The 11945-nt window shown below is 38.1% G+C and overlaps 1 protein-coding gene across 5 annotated transcripts in view; it reads right to left on the bottom strand.

The window, feature by feature from the left end:
* The window catches only part of dpy (fibrillin-like protein dumpy), a 385379-nt gene extending 373679 nt beyond the window's left edge, over positions 1-11700 (bottom strand). For all 5 annotated transcript variants that reach the window (XM_087351382.1, XM_087351381.1, XM_087351380.1 and 2 more), the window contains exon 1: positions 11596-11700. In XM_087351382.1, coding sequence (XP_087207508.1) covers positions 11596-11608 — 13 coding nt within the window. In that variant the 5' untranslated portion in view covers positions 11609-11700. The remainder of the gene's footprint in view (positions 1-11595) is intronic.
* Positions 11701-11945: the final 245 nt, after the last annotated feature.

Raw genomic sequence — 11945 nt, forward strand, 5'->3', positions numbered from 1 at the left:
CCGTGGGTTCGAATCCACTCAAGCCATGGATGTTTGTCCGCGTTTCTCTGTGTTGTGCTGTCCTGTGTACAGGTAGAGGCCTTGCGACGGGCCGATCCCTCGTCCAAGGAGTCCTACCGAATGTCTATAGATCAAGCCAACGAAAACTTGGGATCCGCAGTGCTCAGGCACTTGAAGAACGGGTCGTTCCCAGTATCCCAGTATCCCAGTATAGGCTATAGATGAGTGTAATGTTGCACTGGACAGTGAACGCAGCGTCTAATGAAAATCTCACATGCCCTGTTATGGAATTCTGTCAAATGTCTGCTACCCAATGTCGCAGTAGACGTCGTGTTCGGGAGATCCTGAGTTCGAACTCAGTCCAGAGGCCTGCTTGAGGAGTCAGTGTGACCCAGTCGACGCGACTAAATATATGTACTTAAGAAAGTCGTAAAACTGAAAGTAGGCAACTTAGAAGAGGTTTTCCTTAACTTTCAGACTACATCGTGTTGTAGCGCCATGCAGTTTGTTAGAAGTTTGCAAACGTTTCAGAGGTCATTCCTGCCTCCATCGTCAATGGGGATTAGTAATCCACACGCGAGGAATCTATTTGAGATAGGGTATAGGAATCAGTCAATTAATTGAAGCTAAATTTAATTAACTGTAATTTTTTACATATTTAATATTTACTCTTGTTAATGTAAATTAAATATTACCACCGAATTTATTTAAATCCAATTTGCACACACAGAACCTGGTATAACAGTTAAAACTTTTATAATAACGATAGTAACAAATTTTTTATGATGCAGACTGAATCGATCTCCAAACCAATGGACTTTCTCTTCGAGCTGACACGACTGATAGTCCAAGAATATTTTATATATATACCCTGATAATTGTTTATTATTAGTTTAATTAACAGATGTGTTTCAACTGCAAAAATGAAGAGCTGACAAGTGAATCGGCTTGACTGTTATGAATAATTACTTGATAAGACAACCATAACCTGTTTGAAGGTGTCCTACAAGCCTTCTCCTAGAGAAACAGAAAAAAAAAACACGAGACACCTCTGTTAAGATCCGCGTTCCTGGATTTGAACTGGTGACCTCCCATATGGAAAGTAGAAGCTGTGACTAGTATACGTAGATTGTCGATCCCTGGTAAAGATGAACAACGAACAGTTCACAAAATTTAATAGGATATTATCATGATTCCAAAGATAAACGTCGACGTATAAGACAAAAGCTGTAGAGCCTACAGTTAGTGACAAGTCTGACTTATAAGAAGCCCTAGCACTACCTCTGTACAAGAGTTATATGAATTAATCCAGTGTAACACGTTTCTGTTTTTGTAAGTATGGGAAAAGTTGCTTAAAACATTCAAGACATGGCACTGAAAAGCACTGTTAATAATATAATCAAAGATAAACACAGCAACTTATTATTATTATTATTTTCTTTTCTTAGTATGACCAACTCCATGCAACATAACCCTTTTGAGAAGCTGACAGTGTGCCCAGCCAATCTTCAGAATCTCCCTGACTTTTATATAAACCGAAGGTTCATTACAGTGTTCACAAGAACACGGTACAGGTTCCTGTCCTAAGCCAAATTAATTTAATTCATACCCTCCAATCCTATTTTTTTAAGAAATATTTTAATATTATTTTCCCATTTACTCCTAGGTATCCGAGTGGTCTTTCAAATTCAGGTTTTTGAATTAAAATTTCGTACGCATTTCTCATCTACGCCATGCGCTCCACACGACACATCCAAGTCTCCGTCATGATTTGTTTATCCTAATAAAATTCGATAATTAATACTGAATGTGAAGCTCCTACATAAGCAGTTTTATCCACATTATTAATATCATCATACACTTGTTTATTAGTAAGTCAAACCAAAGCATCCGTTATTAATTTTCAATTTATTATTCAGCAGCTTAATTTAATGGTAGCCGATATAAAAATTATTTTAAAAATTACTACACTTGTTTAGGATCTCGTGGTATTCCCAAGTTATTTGATCTGATTGCTGGGATAATATTAAAAATCAGGCCACAACCGATTCTTGCTTCATGTTTCCAAGTTCACAGTTTTTAAATAATCTTCATTTTTTGATTTTTTCAAATAATTTGACATTACGAGATACAACTAGCAATATAGAAATAAACAACCATTGTGTTTGCGCAAGTTAATCTTAGTGTCAGACAACATTCCTCCATGAAGGATGCAGTCAGAAACTGGGTTTGTTTGATAGGTATGCCGTTTCCTTTCGAGGTTAAAGGAGAGAGTCATGGTCAACAAAACATTTCTAACAATATTTCAACGCAAAGAAAGCATATTTTAGGTTTCTTCTGTCAATAGGTTTTAGGCATAGTAACGAATTAAGTGTACTTAACTTTAAACATAGAATTCTAAAACCGATGAGAAATATATGGCGCTGCTGTATACAGTACGTATATTGGCTATGGCAGTTTATGCGTGCTTTTCTTTCAACATAAATGATATGCGACATTAAGAAAACTTAGGGCATTTCACATCTCCGTGATTTGTCCTCGCAGTGACAATCTAGTCCATTTTAAATAATATATCAATAACAAGAAATATAATCAGAAACATTTTGAAATCAACTAGCTAGTTAACCGGCAATGCGGTCTGCAAGTCGAAGTTTCACCTGCCAAGGATGGTACCGCAAAATGGCTATTAAAGCTTCCTCTTTCGTTTAAATTCTACTTTCTTACTAATTGTAATATTTAATTCGATAATGAAAAACCTCGGTACTCAGTGTTTAAATAATATGAATAAATTACTCGATCAATCATCTGAAAATATTACGTGTCTTAACAGGTAAGTGTAATTGCTCAATCAAATATTTTAAAAAACAGTGCTTTCACAAATAAACACCAAGCACGGTGTTTTATTGCAGACATGTCGCTATGGGAGGGTCTAAAGTTATACTGAGTTGTAAAGAGGGCTCCTGTGGAGATGGTTAAGGTACCTACAAAATTTTTGATCACTGCGAGGATATTAAATCCTCAGAAATTATTCTGCTCCGTGCAGTTAGTATACAGCACTTTATATTACCTTACTCCGTCATTACTGTCAAATACGTTTTTGTGAGATCTGTAAAATTTAGGCCGAAAAGCGTATTTCATTTTCCAAGAACACTGTCCCTTAAGTCACTCATCTTTCAAACTTTCTTTCACACAGAACATTAAAACTTTTGATGACCGATGACAATAATAATATCCCAATTACGGGTGAAATTTGTATGAGGGTCACTCCAAAAGTAATGCACCATATTTTTTTTAAAAAAAATCCCCTTTTATTCTACCGTATTGCTATTCAAACAGAACACAGACACATTCATCCCGCTTCTATTACAACTTAGTTCATCCTTCTCCCGAAAGTGGCACATGCGTATAATTCGTTAAACATGGCTGGTCCTTGACGCTCGTAAGACACAACGTGCTCTTATCGAGTTCCTGGTGTGTGAGAACGAGACGGTGGGAAACATCCACAAGCGATTGCAGAAGGTGTACGGGGTGGATACTGTCGATCGCAGCACAGGCACAAAGAACATCAGGCAAAGATGGACATGCAAATATTTGTTATTTGCCGCGCGGCGGAAGGCCACAATCAGCGCTGACGGACGCTAATGTTGAGAGGGTGAACAATATGACTGTGAAACAACTGTTGCTCCGACTGGACATTGCAGAAGCCAGTGTGTGCATAATGTTGAAGAATATGGGACTTTCGAAGGTCTGTGCGAGGTGGTTCCCGCCGCAACTGGCAGACGCACGTCAGTCTGAGAACCACGAAGGCGATCACAAAATTGAGATGGACGGTATTGCCACACCCACCATACAGTCATGATCTGGCACTGTCGGATTATCACCTGTTCGGTAAACTGAAAGACAGCATTCGTGGGACAAAGTTTGAGGACGATGACTCCATTGTGACATCTGTGAAAAAGTGGCTCAAAAGCGCTTACCCTAAGTTTGCTCCGAGGTGGCTTAAGGCAGTTGGGAGGGACTGAGACTATGTTGAAAAGTAGCATTTTGTTCCTGAAGGCTTTACCTATTCACTGTGTGAATAGCAAAGCTGTAAATTGAAAATTGAATTTAAAAGAAATATGGTTCATTACTTTTGGAGTAATTTGGTAGCAATATTTCCTCAAAGAACGATGTTTATAGCCAGAGATTAGTTTCAATGGCTCTGTCTGTAACTAGAGAGTTAAACTTCCATTATATTTCTTCATTAAACTACGAATGTTAGCCTTATTCCTTTCCATATTAACATAACTCCTGCAGGACAAATAAATGTAATATTCCGTAAATTATGGACCATTAGCTGAAATTTTTTATGTTAATTACTAAATGTTTTCAAATTAATTTTGGCTATAATCACATAACTTTTACAGATTAATGTAGGACTTAGTATTATTGGTAATGGAGTTTGGATTCAGAGCAACATCTGATATGATTTGTACCTTTTAAGCATGGACTTACAAGTACTCTGGGGCAACGTGACAGGGAAGTGATCAAACATCCAACCTGCCACTTATCAACTGTGAAGTACTGCAAAAATTACGGTGTTATTTCTTCGTTTTATGCTTACGTAATTAATCCCTTATTAACATAGCCATAAACTGTAACCAAGACCCGTCAAGGACAAATCTCCCATTACAAACTAAAATCAACACTATACAGAATAAACAATGTTTCCTTTTCCCAACAATCAATTGTAGAACATTATAAGGGCTTATATGGTAACAATCAATTCTTGTGATAGAAATAAGAACAATATTTTTGTGTAGTGTTAGTTCACTAGAGTATATCACATTTATAGATCAAGAGGCATGAAGTGAGTTGATCAAAGAATTGCTATATCCTCTTCAAAGTTTGGAGAGGGCCGGGTAGACTGAATCGTTTCTCCTGTTTATTAAAGCCAATTCTGGAGTGTCTAACTGGGTGACTCCATTGATCAGTTCTCTTTTACAAGCTAACAGATGCCCAACTAGTAACAATATTTCCAGTTTTTTATGTAATCCGAAGGTTCGTTGTTAATTTCACAAGTGCCTACCACAAAATATTAGTATGGTGGTCAAATAAAGAAGGGTAAGATGAACGGAGCATGGAAGAGATTGAGAAATTCATGTAAAATTGTAGTCGTAAAATCTCAACGGAAGAGGCTCTTGTAAACACAGTAATGAACCACCTGTTTCAAAAGATGGGTGTCTGTGGACAAGCTGAACGACATTCAATTTCACAGAAATGAGATAGTCATTCATAAAGTGGGAGGTAATATTAATTTTTGGTCAGAGTAAACGATGAATTTTGATTAATGAATATGGGATGTCTAGTAGTCAGTCTGCTTCACAATAGGAGGCACCGCTTTTTTCAGAACAAAATTCAATGCATTAAATAAACTCTACTGTAAGTGAATGTGTTAATTCAATTCTCACTTCACAAAAAACTTGGTGTCAACAATGGCTGCAGGTGTTCAAGCCTGTAGCTCAAATATGAAGTGGCACCAGCTTCGTGTTTAAGAGTAATTTCTATATTTCTTAGCTTAAGAAATATCTTACAGCTACAGCTACAGATATATGTATATATGTATTTTTTACAATGCAAGAGTTGGGACAATTCCGTCAGTATAGTGACTAGGATATGAACTGGGCGACCAGGTTAGATTTGTGGGATCTGGGTTTTCACGGATGTGAGTCTGAAGATGGCTGTCTTCTGGGTTGTTGCGCCCTGTAGTCTAGCAAAAGTTTGCAAACGTTTCAAAGGTCCTCGACGATCCCATTATCAGGACGATAACATACATCACTCTCATGATGGAGGCAATAGGGATCTCTGAAACGTCTATAAACTTCTACCAGACTACACGGTTCAACAACCCAGATATCCTGCAGAATCAGAATGGTTCTAGTCCCAATTGGTACCTGGGAGAATAGTGGTGCGTAAGAATGCATCAAGTCGTGGCGCATAATTAAGTGTGAGGAAACCTTCACATGGCGAGATTTAAGAATCTCAGAGCGACTTATATGGAGAAAAGTGTCTTCTGACGGTTGCGCCGTGTTGTCTGGTAGGAATTATTTGACATTTCAGACGTGTTGACTGCCTCCATTTTTAGGGCGATGAGTCATGAGACTACAAGGCGCAACATCCCGGAAGGCAAATGTCTTCAAAACTTAACATCTTCAAGAATATGCATCAGGTTATACAACGTTTGATTATCATATATATGAAAGGATAAACTTAGAAAAAGCGGTCGCTGTACTTTTAAACTAGACTGTCATCGTAACATTTGCCTAGAGAAACACAGAACATCCTTAGTTAACGAGAACCGGTCCTAGGGATAGATATCTCTTTAAATAATAGTGTACGTATAATTGCTTTAGTGACAGAGAAACCCAAACATTCTTACCGACAACCACTGCAAATAAGGTGAACTGGAGTGTGTCCAAGAAAATTCACTCAATACAGTTTTCGTCCCCCACAAATTCTTTGTAGTATGACTCAGAAACTGATATCAGATGTCAAAAATAAGATATGCCTTGTACAAGCAGCCACCCTGAACTCCAGTTTGCTTCTTGTGAACAGAACTTTTGCAGGGAGTATTACTGATGCCTTTAAAGCGACTTTATCACAAGACATTTGTCTGCTCTTCCAATATGAATTAAAAAGACTTGCTGCACGGTTTTACATTACATCTAGCGTCACTAACCTTAATCTGTAACTTGCGTCATGTACTGAACCGTGTCTCTGTTTCTTATACCGAAATGGTAAGGTGCATTCCATTCACATCGCAGTTTCCAGAGCTGTCTTAATAAATAATGGCCGATGCCCGTCACGTTTGTGCTTAAACTATCGTAACCGTTGCCATGGTAACGCTGTTAAGGGATTCTCGGCCTTACGGTTTGTATTACTGACCATAAAACCCTACCTATTAAGTCTGGCTAAGAACTGTTCCAGTGGGTGTAGTTCTTGTCTGTTCTTTTTGCCGCACTTGGAAATTTATTGGTTTCTTTTGTGATGAAAGAAGCAGGGAAATTATCGCGAATAGCGAGAAAGGAAGGATGTGGTAGGGAAACGCCGTTGCCTATTTCAACGTCCTATCTCTGGAAAGAGAAAAATAACGAAAATTCAGTCAGGGCAGTTCCTGGGTTCTAGTCCCAGTGAGGACAAATCTTGAAGGTCGGAAACCAAGCACAACAGAAGAACGGCGACAAGAACAAATTTGTTTGTTTCGGCGAGGGGATTACAGGAATAAAGACCACAACCCCGAAAGTCTGTCCTTGGTTCGAGTTCCGGTGAAGATGTTTTCTGCAGTTTTGGAAATTAAGCAGGATAAAAGAACTGTGCTAAGTATTGTCGAATTTCCTAAAAGTAACACTGCGCGAGATCTGCTAGTTCAATAATAATCAAACTTAATGATAAGTGTCATTACATTCGTAACGTTTTTCTTACGTGGATTAACCTAACAAATTATAAAGTGCTTCATATGAAAAGTGTAAAGTACTGCTACGAATATGCAAAGATGCATTTTCAAATATGTTATAAGTTATGTATACTCACATAACTTTAAATTCCCTAAATTAGGCACTAGAAATATTTATCAACTCTGGATAGTGTGATCAAAACAACATAAATTATTTGTTATAAGGACAAATTGTTCCTTTATACTAATGATACGTAAAAATGTTGAAATTTATGTATTAATTTCCTACGATATATCATAAATCAACTTTTAAACCAGGGATGGGGAACCTTTTCATGTTGGAAGGCGGCATTAATTTAGCTGTAATCAAATAAGGCCGCATTCAAAAAATTTCAATTAGATATACTTAAAAATGGACATTATTTTGTAAAAATCTAACTAGTATGTACTTAATAATTTCAAAAAATGGAAACTATTTGTTAATTTTAAAGTTAACTAATATTTTAATGACTTTGTTGTGTCTGCTTTTTGTTGGAAAGCATTTGAATGTTTAGTTGTAGCATGGAGGTCCTCAGTTTCAGTTGATCCTCTAGATGGGGATCCGTCATTTGTGACCTTAAGGGCGTCTTGAAAAATGTATTAATAAAAATAAAAGGATTCGTTCTGTAAAACTTGGATTCAGTCAAAAGGCCGCACTTAAGGGCCTACAAGGCCACATGTGGCCTTAAGGCCGTAGGTTCCTCACCCCTCTTCTAAACATTTATAATTTTCATATATCATATTTTCTTTAAAACAATTCATTTAGCCTGTATCTATCTGACAGAAAATACGTTCCAACCACATTAGCCGTAAGTCTGACATCAGCAAACTAATCGTTTTGAATTACATTTCTGAAGCAAACCAATTAAAGTTCTAAAAAGTTAAGTCTGTACCACATTACAACCATTTTCATATTTTCAACTACACGAATCCTGGTACTGTTCTTCATGATAAGACTTATTCGCGTACATTTCTAAAAGGTAATTTACAATGCAAGTTAGAATGCAGATTTGCCCACGCAGTTCCATGTAGTACCACGGCTATTGATGCTGGCGTGCAAGAATCATCCTTGTCTAATCCACACAAATAACAGTTTGTGTAGAACACAGATATTCATTGTGACCGTCTCTGACCCTCGCAAAGCAATACATTATCCATCTATATCAAACAATTAAGTACAGTTACAGATTTGTGCAAATGTTACCAGGTAAGTTGGATTGGGCGGTGCCTGCTAACTACAGACTTAAGGACGTGACCTCCACCACATGGCAGCGGCAACAGCCGCGAATTCTAACGGCCGATCAGATAAAGGAACACGCTTAATGAAAATGTATATTAAATATTATCAATATATTTCTGTGGAACCAAGAAGGAGGTGGGAGGATAACATCAAGATGGATCTCAGGGCGGTGGACTGTGAGGATGGCAAATGGATGGAGCTGGCTCAGGATCGTGGCCGGTAGCGGACTTTGGTGTTGTCGGTGTTGAACCTGCAGGTTCTGCTACCAGGGAGTTAGTTATTTTTGCAGTTAGGTTGCCAATTTTATTACATATGAGCAACTCGCTCCATCAGAAATTAAAATTATTTTTATAATCATTAAATCAGTAATCCTCCTCTAACACAGGTGATTAAAATTAATAATACATATAATGCGCGCAACGTATTTCCCTACATCAGACTGCTGACACTAGAAAGCCTACCCCAATCACCTCAGCAGGGAGCCTAACATCTTGAAGCCTTATAGCACTCTCTAAAAGAAAGCGAAAAATGTGCCTAATGAAAAATAAGGTATTTGAAGAAGATCTAGTTATTTTATAGCCTTTTGACAGATTACAATATTTGTTGAGGTCTGCTGAAACATGCGATTGGATAATTGTATTAAAGACAGATATCTTCTAAAGTATTCTTTTCCTAACCAAGAAAGTAATCTTATTTCTAAATGCGGGTTTAAAGTGTGAGCCTTTTTTCATTAAGCTAATGGTCAGTAAGCTACAAATTCCTCAGCCCGCAACTGTTTCATATCCTGAACCAAATAAATTCAGTCCTCCTCTCACACATTTCTTAAAGATCAAATTTTAATATTATCCTCACATTTCCTCCTAGGTCTTTCAAATTGTTTGTTAATTTTATGGTTCTCTGATAAAACCATTTTATGCATTACTCACTCTACTCATTTCTCCCACGTATTCTAAATGCCTCATCTATTTCACTCTTCTTGAATAAAATTATGAATTAGGTCCAAATATTCTTCTCAGCATCTTGTCCTCAAACGTCCCCAATTTGTGTTCCTGCTATAATGTAAGAGACCTAGTTTCAGATAAATACAAAAACACGTACAATTATTTGAAAAACCGCAAATGGTACGCGGTTCCTTGGTTCATTTAACCTCAGTTTAAAGATATAAATAACGTGTTCCGTTTGAATTTAAGAAAGTTTCTAAGCCAATAAAATTGACACACTTTTCAAATAGTGTTAACAAATGTTTATGTAGCGGATGTTCTAGCGGTCGTGCACTCTACTTCATTAGACTACGAGGGTTATTACCGCAACACACAGCGATGTAGCCAAGACATGGCGCAGTGCAACAGGTAGTGTGGGGCTGGGACGAAATTTTAGTTGCATATGGCACCTCGCGCTCTGCGCTACAGACCGCCCACGTTTAAGCTACCACAAAGAATAACGGCTGAGGAGAAAGTTCTTGAATAATCAAGTCTGTAGGTTGGCATTTCTCTGCTACAAGGTGGAGCGATACATGAATTGCGAGATATTTCAACAGCGTAGCTGTGATTTCTCTCACACAGGGTGAACATACCTGTTGGTATTCTTCATTTCGAGGTTAACTTCCGTTTCCACCAGGTTAACACTACCCACTTTTTTACAGTTTAAATGTGAAGCGCTTGTTTCTCACGTGTGTTTTAATAGAGTTGTTTTATACACACCGATAACGACGTTCCAGGGCATAGAAATTGGTTTTAAGTGGTAATCTATTGGCCCATATGTTAAAGTTTGGTTAATGTAACTCGGTCTTTCTGTAAGGAGATTTCAGATCGACAAATCACACGGAAATAAAATTCTGGAATTGTCTGAACACAACTTACACACGCTGAACTTCATATTAATTAATAATACGTATATCTTCTTTCATTACTAATGTTCAGAGATATATTCTGTTCCGAATAATTGCTACTGAAAAGTCCACTCTTATATTGCCAGTCTTTCGGAAACGCATGTAGAAGTACGAGAAAAATAATTCCGCAATGCACTCACTTCACTGTCCTTTTGAAGGTTTCGACTGCCACTCTAGTGTATAAGATTCCTAACTTTAACTTCCTTTCACATCCAAAACAATTACAAGACGGTAAAATATCCGCAGTTGTGCTGTACAGTAGTATCCATCTGAAAAGTCACACTTGTTGAGAAGTCTTGACCACAGTTTACTTTGCTCACCACATCGAATTATACCACTCAATATGCACGTTCAACTGTCCAAGTGTATCCATTCGAATTCTTCCGGCACTGACAAGGCTCCGGAAATGCCACCATTCACACTCGCCAGCTGTTAGCTACCGTCGGTTTGTTTTGATGCAAGAGTAAGCAAGAATAATTTTTTCAGAGGGTTTGAAAAGGTAGGAGGGTTTTTAGGCGGGAAGGTGCTATTCAATGGCTACAGAAGCCTCATTTAGGGAATAAAGGTTTAGTTGCTGTACGACAGGTGAAAGGGAAGCCACCTTTTGAAAAAAGTCACTGTACCATATATCCTACAGGTGTTGAGACGAGAAGACATTCTGCCATTCTGAAATTCATCTTATACCTCTAATCGCGTGAATATTTGGATATAGAAAATATATCAACTTTCCAGCATGTCTATGCAGTTCTGGGGTATAAACTACTGCATTTGTTATTATGGACTAAGTAGTATATAAATAATTAGCTTACAAAATATGAAGGATGTAGTAGTGCCCAATCAGTGTTGTGCATATATATATTAGGGACGGGCCACAAGTAAATGAACCCATAGCGGGTTTGGCTGTCGTTGTACGGTTTTTCAGGGGACAGAAACTGGTAACATTAGACATATGCTTTGGCTTCACTGACAAAAAGAAAGAAAGAGAGAGCGACTTACCCGTTGTAGCCATGGCCGCAGATCGCCACAGCTTCTACTCGCCTTCTTCCCTCTATCAAGCTGTAGGGGATCTTCCTCACACTATGTCTTCTAATAGACTGAAGAGTTGATCCAAGTACCACAAGAGGCAAGCCCCTGTCTTTGGAAAGGTAGCAAGCAAGTCCACAGAGCCGTGACGTAACAACAACCTCGGATTCCTATTGGTTAAAACCGGTCACTCTTGCGTGAGTTCCAAGTCAGTCACACCATTGCCGCTGCTGTTGCAGTTAGGCAAGAGTCCTTGTCATTACCATGTATGTAACCACAGCAGGGGCGGCAGTTCCACAGACCTAGGCGGCGGAGGTGGTTGG

This window comes from Zootermopsis nevadensis, unplaced genomic scaffold (assembly GCF_977971745.1).
Source record: "Zootermopsis nevadensis isolate Lab colony 2312 unplaced genomic scaffold, Znev_1.0 Znev_ptg000019l, whole genome shotgun sequence".
Taxonomy (NCBI): Eukaryota; Metazoa; Arthropoda; class Insecta; order Blattodea; family Termopsidae; genus Zootermopsis; species Zootermopsis nevadensis.